General features: G+C 47.2%; 1 protein-coding gene across 2 annotated transcripts in view; it reads right to left on the bottom strand.

Moving 5' to 3' along the window:
- Samd4b (sterile alpha motif domain containing 4B) overlaps positions 1-14,820 on the bottom strand; it is a 41,829-nt gene extending 27,009 nt beyond the window's left edge. The window contains exons 1-2 of one of the 2 annotated variants that reach the window (XM_026411577.2): positions 14,752-14,820; positions 435-837 (exon numbers count right to left, since the gene is read on the bottom strand). In XM_026411577.2, coding sequence (XP_026267362.1) covers positions 435-630 — 196 coding nt within the window. In that variant the 5' untranslated portion in view covers positions 631-837; positions 14,752-14,820. The remainder of the gene's footprint in view (positions 1-434; positions 838-14,751) is intronic. The other variant, XM_077792890.1, reaches the window with a different exon arrangement.
- Positions 14,821-18,159: the final 3,339 nt, after the last annotated feature.

Genomic DNA, 18,159 nt, shown 5'->3' on the forward strand with positions numbered 1-18,159 from the left:
TTTCCCAGGCTGGCCTCTAGCTTGTGAACCTCCCGCCTCAGTCTCTGGAGCCACTGGGATTATAGGTGCCATCATACCCAGCTTGATGTCCTGAAGCTTGAAAAATAAATTGTTGCTCACTTTCTATCCCTCTTTTCATAGGTAATGACTTTAGTCTGTTCCTTTCAGCTGCCCACACAAGCAACCCTACACGATCCTTTCTCGGTTAGGGGTTTGCCACCCCATTGGGAGTCTCCCATTCCACCCTGAGGATATCTGGCAAAAAAGCCCCAGGAGAGCCAAGATGAAGGCTTGGGAGGACAGGGACTTCCCAACTCCCAAAAGCACAGAACACAAAGTTCTTAGCACCATTACAGACTGGCCTTCTTGGGCATCTGACATCCATTCCAGGTCACCCTCCTAATTCACTCCCATCTCTAGGGGCAGAGACTCACCAGCACTGTTGGCCTCCGACTCCAGCAGGTGGATGTCATTGCAGTCCGCCAGCGAGTGCTCCAGGCAGAGCTGCAGGAAGCGGGCTTGGGTACGGGTGACCCGCTTCAGAAGCGACAACAGGGCCACTGTCTGCTCACACTCATTCCAGCCCTTGAACCAGCCAGCGAGGATGCCCACCTGGTCTCGGAACATCATGGTGCCAGGCCTGGGGCCAGGGTGGGGGGGACGGCGGTGGCAAGGGCCAGCGCCGTCACATGGTCTCGGCTCTGGGCTCCTGTTAGCTCTCCCCTGAGGGCCAGGGCTTGAGGACGTTCCCTGGCGTGGTGGCAATGGGTGGTTAGGGGAGGAGGGGGCCTGCTCACATGGGGGGAGGTCTTGGTCCAGCCACGCCTCTCCAGGCTCCTGGAAAAGGAAGCAAAGGGATCAGAGAGAGCAAAGGGGCCAAAGCTGTCCAGGAGAGTGTGGGCTGAGGAGGTACAGAGCCCCATGCCTTACTCTTTCAGAGTACTTGTTCGAAGGAAAAAGATGAAGCCAACTTCAGATACTAAACCAACTTCCTATCAATCTCCAGGTCCAGAGAAAAGGCACTGGCACTCACAGACCCCCCCAGACACTAAGGAGAAGATGCTACCCCTTATACCGGGTTGCCAGAGGGCCAAAGGAGGTGGAGTTAAAGCAGAAAGTAAGTTGGGAAGATTTTTCAGAAAAGAAAAATAAGACAGGCTTCACATTATCTGAAAAGATCTGAATTAATGGAACATGACAAAGAAGACATGGGACTCTGAGCACATCTCCTAACCCTGCTGGTCATTGACTCCTTCCCTCTGAGAGCTGGAACCAGTGACTACTCACATGCTGGAAGGACCCTAAGGGCTCCATAATTACTTTAAACCAAAACTTACAAGACTTGGTCAGGGGTGAACATGGGGTGGTGACCCCAGTGGAGATCTCAGGAATATAGACAGCTATTTAGTCCCTAACTGGCTGGGTACAAGTCAGCCCTTGGACATGAGCAAGAACATTCTTTTTCAAAGATTATCAATAGGCTGAGGAAATCTTACCCTCTTCAACCCAGCTTTCCTACTCTGGAAAATATACGTATCTGATCTCTAAGATACTACCTATCTCTATACAAGGTAAATTCCTCCCAGAACTCTTCTTCATTCCTCTGAAGTTTGCTTCAGACTCAAGTTCTCTAGGTTGGAAAGTCCTCTTGACTTCTAGAACACCAATCTCTCATCCAAACCCCTGAGAGCCAAGAATACACCAACCAGAGAGGAAGAGGAGAAATCAAAATTCAAAGGCTCCCAAACAAAAAGTATCCAAATTTCTCTCTTAGGCAGGAACTACACAGAGGTTGTTTCATCTGGGCAACCAACAGGCCTACCTTTCAGTTGATGATTTCTGGACACTCATTCTGAAGCCTTTTTCTTTCTATATTTTTTTAGTTGTTGATGGACCTTTATTTATTTTTAAAATTTATTTGTATGTGGTGCTGAGAATCAAACCCCATGCCTCATGCATGCTAGGCAAGCGCACTACCACTAAGCCACAACCTCAACCCCTCTGAACCCTTTTTCTAAGTTGACTTGAGCTCCAGGTCTCCAATCAATATCTCCCCCATCTGTCTCTCTCGAAACCAAAGTCCTTGGCACCATCCCCAAACCACATTCAGCTCCATAATCCTCTGGCTGCCAAAGGACAGAGTTTCCCTGGACTGAGAACTCTACACAAAGACCCACTGAACCTGTTGGGCGCAGGTCTTAGGGAGCTACTCTCATCTCCACGAAGTTCCGTCTTTGCTGAGGAGAGCTGTGAAGTACATCTGGCTGTTAACAACTCACTTGCCACACAGATCCCCTGCAGAACCCCCAAACAGAGCAAACTAGCATAGTTGTCAATACCTCTAATATAAGAAGCAGAAAAAGGTGTGAGAAGATGAAACCTTGCTCCAAGTTAAAAAGCCTTCTCAAATCTTTTTAAAGGCAAAATAAGAAGTTGCCTCCCTGGCTTACAATTCTCCAATGGCTTCCCATTGCACTTAAACTAAATGCAAAAAGGCCCTCCCGAGGACTCCTGTAGCCTTTCCAACTTCATCCTGTACCAAGTTCCTTCTTGTTCACTGCACTTCTCTTCCCGTAGCTCCTATTTATTACTCAGGTTCATTCTGTCATTTCCTGAGACAGCTTCTCTAACAATCCAATCTAAGAAGACCTTCCCCAGTGACTATTTTGTATTGTTTTATTTCTTTCATATAACTCAAATACCACCTGATTTATGTTGTTTCTTTCTTCCCACCAAAATGCAAGCTATATGGACAGTCAGATCCTAGAATGGTACTTGACACACAGATGTTTGATATTTGTTAAATAAATAAATGAATATATGAAAAAAGTGAGTGGGGAAGTCACAGTGGGATTTCTACAGCCCTGAAGGAAAAGATGGTAGAAGAAATGGTCCATTGATGGACCAACCTGAGGGGAAGGGGAGATTCAAAAATCAGAAACTCTGGAGCAAGAAGTACCCAAATTCCTCTCTTAGGCTGGAACTACAATAGGTTGTTTCAAGGGATTTAGAAATCTTGTCCTAATAGGAAAAGTTTGAAGATACTAAGTTCCCTGTGGGGAAAGAGAAGACTTGGGGGAACTTGCAATACTAACTTTGAATATCTGAAGACATGGCATACAGAAGACAAGACATATCTGTTCTTTTACTCTAGAAAAAAGAGCCATCTACCAGGGTAGATAGAGAGCTCTAAGTGACAGGCAACACGGGATATGGGAAATGTTTAAAGTCAAGAAAATTTAGTTCTAGTCCTACTCCAGCCTCAGATTCACTTTGATTTTGAAATTACATCTGCTTTTTTTCTCTGGAATGTGTGAGATAAGAGGCTGACCTAGGTCAGACATGACAAATAGGTTTTACCTCACAGGCAAACTCCAACTGATTGGTAGTAGCTGCTTGGAGCACTATGAGAGGAAGGATCCCAAAGAAATGAAGAAAATAAGACATCAATGGGGAATGAGTAATAAACTGGGGTTGCCTGTAATCCCAGTGATTTGGAAGGCTTGAGGCAGAAGGACTGATCCCAAGCTTGGGGCTAGCTTCGGCAACTTACCAAGACCTTGTCACAAAATACAATAAACAAAAAAAGAAGTTGGGGATATAGCTCAAAGGTACAATGCTCCTGAATTCAATCCCCAGCACCACAATAAATAAATAAACTGGGACAGATCCCACACTATGCATTATTTAAAAACACACTTGAGCCAGGCATGGTAGCACATACTTGTAATCCTAGCAGATTGGGAGGCTGAGGCAGGAGGATCACCAATTTGAGGCCAGCCTCAGAAACTTAATAAAACCCTGTCTTGAAATAAAAAAATAAAAAGGGCGTAGTGGTGGAGTGTCCCTGGGTTCAATCCCTATTGCTGCAAAAAAGTAAAAAACAAAATGCTTGAGCAAGGACTGGTTGTCCATGCCTGTAATCCCAATTATTAGGAGGCTGAGGCAGGAAGATTGCAAGTTTGAGGCCTGCCTGAACAATTTGGTGAGGCCCTTTCTCAAAATAAAAAGGGCTGGAGATATAGCTCAGTGGTAGAGGACTCTGGGTTCAATCCCCAGTACCCCAAAACAAACAACACATTAAAAAATACAAAAATAAATCTATATCTAGTATTTGACCTGTAACTTGGAGGGATGTCCATAGATGTATGTACAATAAGATGCTATTTTTGTTTATAAAGAAAAAAGTCATACACAAAGCCCCTTATATACTAATATCTATTTGCATGTGTACAGAGAAATGTGTAGAATACACACTAGGCTAAGATTGGTCACTCTGATGAGACAGGAATGATAAACACTCTTTATGCAATTTTGTACTTTTTCACTATTTTTGTAATTTTAAAAGAATTTAACTTTAAGAAAAAAAAACCCTGCATTCTACTTCCTGGATTAGTAAGAAAGAGTACTGGGATTAATTATCAATGTTTGCCCGGGATGCTGGGTAGATGAGTGACAGCTCACATGCCTAAAAAAATCAGTTTCCCTTCCCAGTTCCAGCATTTTGTGGCTTTTAGTCCCAAGGAGGCAACAGCTGCTTCAACATAAGGAAGAATTTTAAAATAATATATCTGTCCAAGAATGGAACTGGCTGCCATGTGAGGAGGTAATAAGCTCCCTGGCTGCTGAAGTGGTCAAACGGAGGCTGGATGAACATCCCTTGGGAGTGGGAGGGATTCCTTCACTGGGTGGCAACTCAGAATGATAGAAGGACATGTTACTATTTCAAAGGGTACATCTGTGACGGGAGGTTTGATATGCCAACAGCACTTACAGCAAAAAGATGACCAAATCCACAAACAGACCAAGCTGTGCATACTCTTTCCTTTCCCACAGTTTCTTTTACTGGGTTGTTACTTTTTCCTAAGCTATAGCACTGCATCCCTCAAATAAGCAGCTGACTAAACATTAATCCAGTTTCTTCCAGCAAAGTTTTGGGACAGAATGGGGTCTCAAATAGGACGCTGACAGGCCAGGCTTTGAACAAAGCAGGCCAACAGGAACTATGGTGAGTTGGAAAGTACACACCCTGTCTAAAGGGAGATGTCACTATTCAGCTCTGATCAACTGCTGCCATGTGGGAATGTGGGTCCAGTACCATTGAGTCTTAAGATTATTTAAAAGAAGAGCTGAAATCTGGCTTTTAAAAGAAAATTCCCTTAGTTTTAAATGTTGGAAACGAATTCAAATTAAAACAGCAACTGTGAACTACTACACAGAATAAACAAAACCTGTGGCCTGTGATCCTTGAACACATGGACACAAATTAGGATAAGACTGTCTAGTTTATAACTTTTTTAAGTCACCCATTGCTCAGGGAACATGACTGGTGGAGAGGATCTAGTGACGGAGGAGGGCGCTGACAATCTGCAGTAAATACTGGGGGCTTCAGGCAAACAGTCACTTTTAAGATTGTACTGTCAAAAAAAAAAAAAAAAAAAATCACCCCTAGCGTTCCCTATGTTTTCAGGACAGAAGGGTGCCTTGAGTTTGGTCTGTATGGTGACTGAAAAGGAAGACTGGTTGAGATTCTTCCACTGAAGAACTAGAGGTCTTCAATCATCTCTCTCCCAGGTGCTTGGCTACAGTGAGACAAGAGGACATGGATAAGGCAGCAGCATCAATTATTATAAGACATCTCACCATAGTACCACCTTACTCTGCCTGCCAAATATCATTTCCATTTCCTGTTCCCACCATTGTGAGTTCCTCTTGGAAAAATAATGTCTTTCTTGGTTCTACAAGTGGACACAGGTAAAGTGGTTCTACAAGTGGACACTGGCTAAAGCATCCTCCTTGGACTCTTGCTGAAACAAGTGGAGAAAATAAGTTCTCAATTACTGGCTGCCACTCTGCTACCGCTAGTGGATTCTTGCTTTCAAATGAAGCTAACTCAGACAAAAGCATTCAAGAAATTAGGGGAGAAAAAGAGAGACCTAGTCACAACATTTGAAGACCTAGATCTACCTAGCCTCAAACTAGTGACCCAGACTCTCCAGTTTCATAGATCAATACATTTCTTCTTGGCTTAGGACAGTTGAGTTTGGTTTCTGTTCCTTAAAACTGAACTTGGTCACTTCCATACAAAACAAAATTCAGCACTGCTCTGGTCTCTCTGTCCTCATACAACTGAAAATGACTCCCTGCTTTTGAGGAAAGACAGAACAGGAAAACCTCTATGGCAAATCTCTCGGCAGCCTGTAATACTGCAGTCTTTATGATATATTTGGACCAAGTAACCTTCTTGGGAAGTTCCTACTGTTGTTGGAGGTGAGAATGGAACTAACAAAAAGCTAAGAGGTTCCAGGGAAAACTGTCCTCCGGGCTTCCTCCCTGGTCCCAAACCAGGAAGGAGTCCACAAACAGAAAATGTATGTCTCTGGAAGTCAGCTCCTTTCATTCAGAAACAGGACCTAGCTCCAATCCTGGCTCTCCTGCTGATTGATACTTACTTGCTGTGTTGACCTTTGGCAAGTAACTCAGTTTCTTCCTTACTGAAGCTTCTTATAAGAATTAAGTGAAACAATGTATATAAAAATACCTAGCATGATGCTGAGCATGTTTTCACACATCATAGATTGTCATGTGCCAGGCCCCCAAGCTAACAGTTCTCCAAGGATGAGCTCACTGATCCTAAAAAAAATCTATTCTAAAAATATATGTGAGCAGCTGGGTGGCTCATGCCTATAATCCCAGCAACTCAAGAGGCTGAGGCAGGAGGACGGCAAGTTTGAGGCCAGCCTCAGCAACTTTGTGAGACGCTCAGCAGTTTAGTGAGAATGTCTTAAAAAAAAAAAAAAAAAAGGGCCAGGAATGTAGCCCAGTGGTAAAGCATCCCTAGATTCAATCCCTAGTATCAAAAACAAACAAACAAACAAGCTGAGTAGGATACTGTGACCTTATCCTAGCTACTCACAAAGCTAAGGCAAGAGAATCACAAATCAGATGACAGCCATGGCAACACAGCCAGACTGTCTCAAAAAACAAAATACACACACACACACACACACACACACAAAATGTATGAGCATCCTTATCTTACAGATGGAGAAACTGAGGCACAAACAAAATATGTTTTCAGGACAGAAGGGTGCCTTGTATGACTGTATGCATAGCTAAGCTGAAATTTTTCAAGGGTCAAATAGCTTTGTTTCAGAGTTCCTACTCCTGTGACCAAAACACTGTAGCAGTCTATAAAACCTCTTCCATGCCTAGAAAGTTGGGCCTATGGGTATACCCTTTAATGTCATCTCTAGGTAAATAAAGGCTTCTATTAGCCTTCCTGCCCATTCCTAGCTCTTCTATGGGCTTTTGAGGATACCTATTTCATAAGCAAGGTAACAAGCTAGTTACCTTGAGGTTAAATCACCATCCTGAGAATAGAATGGCAGAAGTCAAAGGAGCCTAATACCTCTCTTGAAGGAACCAATTATTTCCAGAAACTCCTCACATATGTACATTATACACACACACTATTGCCTCAACCTTTTGTATGAATATGAATGGTCCTGGGGAAGGAAGGAGACAAGAGAGAAAGGGCCTCTGGAAGATTAGCAAAACATGGGGAGCTCCAGGAAACCCTGGAATAGAGAAGAAGCTGGTGTTCCTCTTTCCGTTTTTAAATCTGTTGAACCTTCCCCTTTAAAAAAGTCTACCCTTTCATTCATTTTGTACATTTGTATTTTCCCGTTTAGGAATGTAATCAACTCCTGTAGATCAACCATCACCTCTCTGTGGACAACTCAGGATTTTTGAGTCATCTTCAACAGTTTCCTCTTCCTGAAGATGCAGTCATCAAATCTTGATAGTTCCTTTATCTTTTAGTTGTAGATGGACACAATACCTTTATTTTATTTATTTATTTTTATGTGATGCTGAGGTTCAAACCAGGACCTCCCACATGTGAGGGAAGCACTCTACCACTAAGCTACAACCCCAGAACCTGTTCCTTTTTCTTTTTTTGGGGGGGTGGGGAGGGAGGGTGGGTACCAGGGATTGAACTCAGGAGCATTCAGCTACTGAGCCACATCCCAGCCCTATTTTGTATTTTCTTTAGAGACAGGGTCTCACTGAGTTGCTTAGCACCTCATCATTGCTGAGGCTGGCTTTGATCTCGATCCTCCTATCTCAGCCTCCTGAGCTGCTGGGATTACAGGTGTGTGCCATGGCCCAAATCCAGTTCCTTTTCTTTAATATTTACTTTTTAGTTTTAGGTGGACACAATATCTTTTTTATTTTTATGTGGTGCTGAGGATGGAACCCAGTGCCTCATGCATGCTAGGTGTGCACTCTACCACTGAGCCACATCCCCAGCCCCTAGTTCCTTTTCTTAATATCAGCTAAGCATGTCCTTTTCTTTCCTGAAATCCAACTGGCTCTGGAACTAGACTGCTGGGCTGGAAATATAACCCTACCACTTACTATCTGCATAACTTCAGGCAAGTGATTCCACCTTGCTACGCCTATTTTCTCATCTACAAAACAGGTTTAATCACAACACCTATCTTTTTGTTTTTAAAAAATATTTTATTTTTTAGGTTGTAGTTGGATATAATACCTTTATTTATTTTCATGTGATGCTGAAGATCGAACTCAGGGCCTCACATGTGCTAGGCGAGTGCTCTACCACTGAGCCACAACCCCAGCCTCACAATACCTACCTCGATAGAGCTGTGAGACATAAATGTTCTATCCTATATTCCTTTCTCTGATCTCATCAAATCCTATCTTCTCTACACCCCAAAACACACTGGGTTCTCTTCATCTTTACCACCACCACTTTCAAGTCGCCATTCCTTCATCTGGGCAAATGGAGTGCTTCTTAACTCAACTTCCTGCTTCTATCCTTGCCCTTGTTCTCCTCACAAAATCCAAGGTGATCTTTCTTTAAAAGAAAAATCAGTGGCTCAGTGGTAGAGTGCTCACCTAGCATGCACGAGGCACTGGGTTCAATCCTCAGCACACATAAATGTAAACATAATGTGTCCACCTAAGAAACTTAAATTAAAAAAAAAAAGATGTCACCGTCTTGCTTTAAAAACAAAACAAACCCTTCTAATCCAATCCTACTTGACCCTTTTAACCAGATCTGAACTCAGGCTTGTCCTCATCTCCCTCACCTTCCCTGCAGGAAGGAGTCTTTGATATTACCAAAAGGTGTTCTGTCAAAGGCTGCAACTCTGTCCCAAATTCCCTAGACTTCAGAGCCACGAGGGAAGGGAACACTATGCCAGTCTTCACTACTCTGTCTCCACTCTGCAGCACAGAGCCTGGACATAGCAAGGTCTCAAGAACTACCTGTGATAAATTTCCTCACCCTGTGGCAGTCCTTTCTTTGCATGTTAATAATGGTTCATTTAGAATATCCCATTACCAGGTCTTCCCCCAGCTGGTGCCTCTCATCTTTCTCATTTATCAGATTCCATAGTCACCTCCTCAAACAGGCCATTTCTGACCACTTTATACTGGCCATCCCCATCCCCACCCTTTCTTTCACCTACAGTTTTATTTTCTTCATCGCATGTATCACACTCGGATTTCTTTTATGGCTTGTATGTCTCCCCTCCATCAGCAGGTAAGCTCCATGAGTTTCAGGAGTTCCTCTCGACCGTTTTATTCTCTGCTGTATGTCTAGGACCTAAAATAGTGCTTCCATGAACTTGGAAGTTCATGGAGACACTTGAGACTTTTATACTCCATACATTGCTGTTCTATAATTTCCCACAACCAGAGTCTGTTCAACAAAAACAAAACTCCACTCCTATCAACCTCCTTTAACTCTCTTCCAAAGTTCTGAGACCAGGAAATGCAAAGCAGAGGTTAGGAAATGAACACAGGACTACTGGATACCGTGCAAGTCACTATAGAGTAGGTCTATCTGACCACCTCATCCCTGCCTCTTCCAGTGAGATCTTAAAGGAAGAGTCTGGTGGGTCAGACTCGCCATCAGATCTTTCTAGATTCAATCAATCAATCAAGAGCGGATGATGACTGGGACTGGGGGACAGTGAAGAGGGGAGCTACCATTAAGGCCCAAAAATGTCATGGGATGATTTGGCTCAGCAACCAAGAGATTTGAGTTCCATTGTATAGAACCAAAACATGTCTCTAAGATTCTCTGTCATCATTTCATATTTATTCAAGGAAAAAAACTCTTTCCAAACTGAAACTCTTAGGAAAAAGTTCTAATTTCACTGAGGCTGCTAAAGGGGTAGGATTGAAACCTGGGATTGCTAAGGACCATCTCTGTAACCACAAAGCAGAGTCCTGAGGATAAAGCTAACTTAGGGGAGAAATGAGAAGATTGAGAATATTATTTGAACTCCTGGATGCAGCTTTTCTTTGTGGTACTGTGGATTGAAATCCCCTTTTAAACCACTTTGAGATAAGGTTCTATTGCTCACAATTTGAAATCCTCCTATCTTGACTATACAAACCACTCTGTGCTAACACTTAGCACTTCAAGGCATTGTTCTAAGTATTTCACTTGTACTAACTTAGTCCTTATAACAATTCAATGCAGTAGAATTACTCCCTTTTTTAATTGTGGAAATTAAGGACAAGAGGTTAAATAACTTGTCATAGGACACAATACTGGTAAGGGATGATCTGGGATGCAAATCCTATATGGCCCTCCAAAGTCTGCATACCTAATCATTACTGTAACACCCCACTGGCAGCCACCCCTATCTGAACTGAAAATCCAACTCTCTGATCTATGGCACTACAATCTTAGGACAGACAAGGCCCAAAGACCTTCTATCAGTCCCCATTTCACCATACATAAAATGAGGACAATCACAGTTTCCCTTCCTCATAGGCTTCCTATGAATATGAGATGAGACAGCACAGAGTTAAGTACTTAAAAAATTCAATAAACAGTAGTCATTATTAATATTACTCTGTAGACCACTCAAGAGCTATAGAGTAATGCAGCTGGAAAATACTACCAAATGAAAGAGATGTCTTCTTTCATCTGTCCACAGGTGAACAGAAGTGACCCCATGAGTGAGAAATGAGGCATTCTTGTGTTTGACCCATTGCTTATGTTGTTTTCTCTGTTCGGATGGCATCCCATCACTGCTCCAACTCTTGTGGAATACTCCCCAGCCCAAATACCACTTTTCTAGGAAGTTTTTCCAAATAAAGGGCTCCCTCTCACTGCTGAATCTCCACAACATATAATTTGTACCTCATGCTCTGCCTGGTCTCCCTGCCCAAGCCCTCTACCGAACTGTGAGGCTCCCTGAAGGCAGGTACCAGTGTTTACCTAGAATCTGTTTCCTCTTGGGGAAAAAAAGCTGACAGCGCTGGGGAAGCACCAGACTTAAGGGCTAGGGGAGAAGAGAAACCAATCAAAATGGGATGAGGCAGGTCACCAGTAACAGAGTTTGGGATAGGTTAGCACAAAGCGAAGTCCTATACATAGGAGCACGTGGGACAGGAAGAGAGGCGAGGGGACTGGGTATAGAGAAGAGGTGAAAGGAAAGGGGGCATGGGGAACAAGTGCTGAACCTGAATGGGGAGTGAGAGCTGAAAACCATGGGCTACCAGTTCCCCAATGATTTCCAATAACTCATGGAATGCAGATCCCACCTGGTAGATTGAGAGAGGAACAAGACACATTCCTGTACTTCCAGAGCTCCCAGGCCAGTGAGGCTGAGTGGTCAAATATACCAAAAACCACCAGAGAGAAGGTGAGTGGAGCTCTAAATACAATGGAGGGCACTTGTCAGTTAAGACACAGAATGAAAAGACCGAAATGTGCCTCAAGGGAGGGCGCTTATGTGAAGAGGGATGAATGAGGAGATGAGAGGGACACACATGTTCAAGGAGGTAGCAACTTAAAGCAAAAGCACTAAAGACTTGGGGGTGGGCTGGAGGGGTAGAGGGAAAGCCAGAGGGAGAAAGTGCTAAGGAGTATATGAAAGAGAATCATGCACAGGCAGAACGTGAAGTAATTACAGAGTGGGGTGACCTTATGGAGTCAAGATCCTTTCAAGAAGGTTAAGGAGTCTTTTTGGAGGATAGGTACTTCACAAAGGGAAATGGGAGTGGGGAGCAGGGCTCAGAGGCAACTCTGAGCCATTTTTTAGGGACTTTTTGTGGGGAAAGGAAAGCAGCCTAGAGGGCAGAGGTTCTGAAAGTTAAGCATGCATTGTTAAAAACTCAGGACTGCTGGGCCCTGCTCCCAAGTTTTCTGATTCAGCAGGTCTGGGTAGAACCTAAGAATCTGCATTTCTAGCAAGTGCTGCAGCTGCTACTAGTCCCAGGAACAGACTTTGAAAACCACTACTGAATAGGAAGAGGTTTTTCAGTGAAGGATCCCTCAAAGTGAAAAGGAAGAAGACTTCTGAAAGGAAAATGGGGAAAGTTCTCAATAAGTCTTAAAGGAGAGAGTTAAGTCTGTCTCTGAAGGAAGGTGGTCTTTGGGGGTGGGGCCTAAAAAAACTATCCAAGAGAAAACTCTTTGAACACTGGGATTCCCAGTATATATGTGTGAGTTTGGGGTAAGGGAGAATCCTTAAAAGCAGACACAGAGGATTGGAGGGAGAAGTCTGGAGGATACTGGGGCCTCTGAAGACATAATGGGAGAAGGAGGCTCAGAACTCATAACGGTCTCTGAGCTGGTTTTGGAGGAATGATAATGGTAAAGATAAAGGGTGTATATAAGGTCTTAAAGGCAGTAAATATGACACACTCCTGAATAAGGTTTCTTAGGGGCTATCACAGGGGAAATGTAAGGGAGCATTCTAAGGAAGTCTCAGAAAGTGCTGGGGGTTGCTGATACAGGACAATTTTGGAGAAAATTCTCTTAAAGTTGTCTGGGGAAGGTGTAGTCTTCTGAAAGTTCTGATAGAGGGATCTTGTCCCCCAAAACTCCTCAGACATTTCTGTGAGAAACCTGAGTCTCCATAAGGGCATGTGAGGAAGTGGGAAGAAACCCTTCTGAGGGGGACCTGGGGGTGTCAAGAGTAGGATTTTTTATTTTGGCAGGATATTAAGTATGTGTAGAGCCTTCTACAGGGGGTTCCAGCACATTTAGGGGACCCCGAGGGAGCGATATCTCTAGGAAGGTCTCTTCTAAGGCAGGATTTGAGTAATGATTCAAAGGGTCCTGAGTGTCAGGAGGGTCTCTGAGAAGGATTTCCCGGGCTATCTCAGAAGGGCTCCAGGCGGTTATTGGGATCCTTTGAAGGGGGGGGGGGCGCTGAAAATTATATTTCAAAGGGGTCATGAAGAGGATCTTAAGAGTTTTATTGGAGTTCTAAGGATGTTCTTTAGAATAAAGTTAATCTAAAATAGGTCCACAAGGCGGGGGGAACCTCCAAAACCCGGTTATCTAAGAGGGGGTATTTATTCATTTTTTTGTACCGGGGACTAAACCCAGGGGCACTTAACCACTAAGCCACATCCCCAGCTCTTTTTACTTTGTATTTAGAGACAGGGTCTCACTTAGGGCTCGATGAGTTGCTGATGCTGGCCTTGAACTCACAACCCTCCTGCCTCTGCCTCCCCAGTGGCTAGGATTACAGGCATACCAAACAGAGCCTGGCTCTAAGAAGGGTTCTCAAGAATACAGGAGGCAATGAGTGAACTTTTTGGAATATGTAGTATGTGTTACTGGGAAAGATTTGGGATGCATTAAAGGGGTTCTGGAAGAGGTTTTCGGAATTTGGGAGAAAAATTCTCTGGAGATTTCGGGCAATTTCTGGAATTTTAGAATAGAGGTAGAGAGTCTGGCAGAAGGACTGTTGGGGTACCTGAGGATAATCCCTAGAACATCTCAGGGTGGGGAGGTGTGAGGAACATGGAGGTCTCTGGGAGAAATCTGGGGGCATCTGCGGAATGGTCCAAAGGAGACTGTGAAGCGGGAGTGTGCACGGAGGATGGATGCAACAGGGTGACTGGGGGGTCCTCCAGATGAGTTTCAAGGGTCAGGCGTTTCAGTGTGAGTAAAATTGGGGGGAGGGGGGGAGGGGAAGGAAATCTTCAGAGGAGATATTCAGGGTTCATGGGGCATTTGGGATTATGGAAGGATATGAGTGAAAATCTGTAAGGAGAGTTCTGGAATCGGGGTGGGTGGGAGGAAAATTCTTGGGATGTGTGAGGAGGAGACTGCTGGGACGTGCGAAGCAGGTCTGGGGAGGGGGTTTCTGGAATGCCCGGGGGTCTGGAGGCGATTTCGGGGGGAGGTCTCGGAAGGGGAGAGGTTTTGGGGGTGACGAGGGCGGCTCCTGGGGGAGACGTGAGAAGAAACGCGGAGTGGCCTCCGCGGGATGTTTTCGATCGGGAAGGAGGACGGGGAACCGGGGCCAAAGGGCGGGGGTCTGCGGGGAAGGCTGCTGGGACACCCGAGGGTCCCCGGGGAAGGCGGTTGAAAGGCGAGGGCTGCTCTCTGGGGAGGCCTTTCGGGCCGTAGGCGGCGGCCCCAAGAGCTTCCGGGGCTCTCCCGGCTGATCGGCGCGGCTCGGAGGGAGGTCCCCGGGCGGCCCCGGGGCGATCCCGAGGGCGTGAGGAGGTTTCGGAGGGAAGCTTCCGAAGGGGCCCGGCAGCGAGAGTGGTGGCCGGCTGCGGGCTTCTCTGGCGGGCCCGGCCCCCGGAGGCCCGCGCTCCTCGCCCGCCGCCGCCCGCGGCTCGGGGTCCCTGAGGGGGCGGGGCCGCCCGCGCGGCCTGGGTCGCCCTGAGGGGAGCCCCGCGCGCTCCGACCCGCCGCCGCCCCGCGCCCGCCCGGCCCGGCCGGAGACTCACCGCCTCGGCCTCCGCCGCCGCCGCCGCCGCCCGGGCCTCCTCAGGCCACCGCCGCCGCCGTCGCGCCCTCTCTGGCCCGCGAGCTCCCCTCCCTCCTCCCGCACCGACCACCGCCGCCGCCACCGCCGCCGTCGCGCTGCGTCACCGCGCCGTGCGTCACCGCCCCAGGCCCCGCCCCGACGGGGCCACCGCGCGCCGGCATTAGCTTACGCCCGGGTGACGAACGGCGCGCCAGCCAACGGGCGGCGAGGGCAGCCCGAAGGGCGGGAGGTGTGCGCCGAGAAAGGCGGGGTCCTGGCCAGGAGGGGAGCGACAGGGCTGGAACGAGGCCCAAGAGGCCCGCCCCCTCCTCAGAGGGATTGGTCGGACGTGGGGGTGACGGGCAGTCCGCCAGGTCTGGGGCTCCGGGCGGAGGGCGGGGAAGGGGAGGGGCGCGCGCCAGGTTTCCAGGGCAACGGGCCCGGCGGAGCCCGGGATTGGACCTCCAGGCCCGCAGGGGGCAGTCTCGCGCCGGTCTACCTCACGGCCCGGAGCCAAGTCACAATTCCTCATTCTGGCGTCCAGGGCCTTTTCCCCGCCCCTCCGACACGCCCCACCGAGGGCCTTTACCCCGCCGCCGGGGAGCGTCTGGCAGAGTGCGCGGGGCTCCCGGGTCCCGGCGGCCCGGCCTACCGCTCTGCGCCCCTCGCAGACCGGACTAGCGAGGCGAGATCGACCCTTTAGGCTGGACATAGAGAAGGCGTCGTAAGCGCTCGGCGTCAAGGAGGCCGTCAATAAACGGGAATGAGTGCTACGACTTTTGTTGTAATCTAGTTGATCCACTAACTGTCCAGCGTCGGGGTGAATTAATGAGAATGGGGCCCGTGCTCAGAAGGTTCTTGGGTGACAGACGTGGCTTGTGACAGGAATTCAGAGACATGCAGTCGGGGTGGAGGCTGGACTTCAGGGCTGGGTGGTGAGGAGTGAGTTGCAGCCAGGTGTTTGACCACTGGAGGGAGTTTGGACTTGTCCTGGGGCACGGGGGAGCCAGGGAAGGGATTCAAGAAGGGCAGGGTCATGGCGAGTTGGGGATTTGGGGAGGTGTCTCTGGCTTATATATGGAGGGTAGATTGGAAGGATTGGCACTAGGATCCGGGGGTCCAGGGAGGCAGCTGGGGACAGGGGCAGAAGAAGGGTTGCACCAGGGCGGGACTGTGGGCAGGGGAAGAGGTACAGGGGGGAGGGACGCCCAAGAGGTAGACTGAACAAGCTCTGAAACTGGCTGCGGGGGAGGGGAGTCCAGGACAAAGCTAGAGTTCTGTCTGGGAGATTGACCCCCGGGGAGAAGCTCAGTGCGGGATGCCCAGCACAAAGGGTACCCTACCCGGGAGCCTGCACCTTGAAGAACTGCAGCTGGAAACCAAGGTTAAAGGATCATGAAAGATAGTAGTTGAAGCTCCGGGAGTAAGTGACCTAGCCCAGGGAGTAGAAAGAACCAATGGAGACTGGACCTCATAGAACCTTGAGAAATGGGAACACTTGAGAAAAGGAATGACAAGGATGATTGAGAACGGACAGCAAGAGAGAGAGCAGGAAAACCAGGTGTTCCCGGTCTCACAGATGCTGGGAGGAGGCCATTTCAAGCCAGGGTGGAGGACATCACAAACCCTGCCTACTACATATAAACACTCCTGCTGTATGGAATGGTTGTGCTCAAATCAATGCTGGTTTGTTTATTCATTCACTGAGATTTCTTGAGTGTGTCAGGCTCTACTCAAGGAGGTAGAAATAGGACAATGAACCAGACCCCCCAAAAAAAAAAAAAAATCCCTGCTGCTGTGATGCTTCCACTCTAGTTAAGGGACACAAACAATAAATAGCAAAATACAACGTAACTTGGTGGTAAGTACCCGGAGAAAAACAAAGCAAGCTAAAGGGATGGAGTGGGGCAGTCAGAATTATTTCAGATAGGGAACAGCCTCTATCAGGTGAAACTTGAGCAGATAACTGAACGAATGAAGGAGTGATCCAAGAGGGGAAGAATTCCAGAAAAAGGGAACAGCATATACAAAGGCCCTGTGGCAGGGTCATTTACAGAATCAAAGAGGCTAACATGACTAGAGTGGGGTGAGCCCAAAGGAGAATAGTGGAGGACAAGGTCCAAAAGAACATTGTAGGAAGAAATACAAATAAATATAGTTTTCAAGGTCACTGCAAGGACTTTGGCTTTTACTTTTACCCAGAGGAGATGGGAGCCATGGGTGGGTTTTGACAGAGATGTCTTTTTTTTTTAACCATGCTGGGAATCAAAGCCAGAACCTTACACATGCTAGGCAAGTACTCTGCCACTGCACTATATACCCCAGGGATGTCATCTGATTGGTTTTATGAAGCTCCCTGAAGTTATGTGAAGAATAGATGGGGGGGGGGTAGGGCAGAGTCAGGGAATCGGCATCAAGGCAGCTACCAAATCCAGGCAGGAGATAAAAGTGGGCAGACCTAGGAGATGGGCTCAGGGGGGAGAAGTGGCCAGCCTCTGGTTATATGCTGGAGTCCAGAGCTGACCAGTTCCTATGTACGTTGCAAAAGATAAGGGTCAAGCATGAGCAGGACGTCCAGGTGGAGATGTGAAGTCTGGTGTTCAGGGAGAGCCCCAGACTGGAGAAAGAATGAGGGTGTCCTTTTTGAAAACTGGGTGAGGTCAGGGCAAATAGAGGCAACGGAAGGACTGAGCCCTGGGGCACTCCAATGTCAGGAGAATCAGCAAGAGGCTGAGAAGGAGCAGTCAGAGGAGTGGGAGGAAAACCTGGCCAGTAGGTCGTCCCCAAAGCCAAGATGATTCAGGGAACAGGTAGTGAGTGACCACGCTGGACACAGCTAATGAGGACTGAGAAGTGACTGTTAGGTCCACACCATGGATGGCCTGAGTGACCTGACAAGGGGTGCCAGTGGAGGAAGCGGGGGAGGGCTCAAGAGAAAACAGGGAGGGGAAATAAAAGGCAGCAAGTGCAGATGACTCTTTTGAGAAATTTTGCTGAAAAGGGAAGGAAATGAATGAGCAGCGGTTGGGCAGGAGGTAGGTTTTTTTGTTTTTAAGATGGAAGGAATATGCCTGTAATCCAGGCTACTTGGGAGGCTGAGGCGGGAGGATTGCCAATTCAAGGCCAGCCTCCACAACTCAGTGAGACTGTGTCTCAAAATCAAAAATAAAAGGGGCTGGGGACATTGCTCAGTGGTAGGGTGCCCTTGGGTTCAATTTCCAGTACAAATAAATAAATGAAGAAAGAAAAAAGAAAGGACGAAATGAATGAATGAATAACACTACATGTAGGCGCGGGGGAAAGATTCAGTAGAGATTATGAGAATATTGATGACAGGTGAGAGAGGAAGAGTCACGGAGATACCCTTGAGCAGGTGGGGTGGGGCCGG

The sequence above is a fragment of the Urocitellus parryii genome, chromosome 15 (assembly GCF_045843805.1).
Source record: "Urocitellus parryii isolate mUroPar1 chromosome 15, mUroPar1.hap1, whole genome shotgun sequence".
NCBI lineage: Eukaryota > Metazoa > Chordata > Mammalia > Rodentia > Sciuridae > Urocitellus > Urocitellus parryii.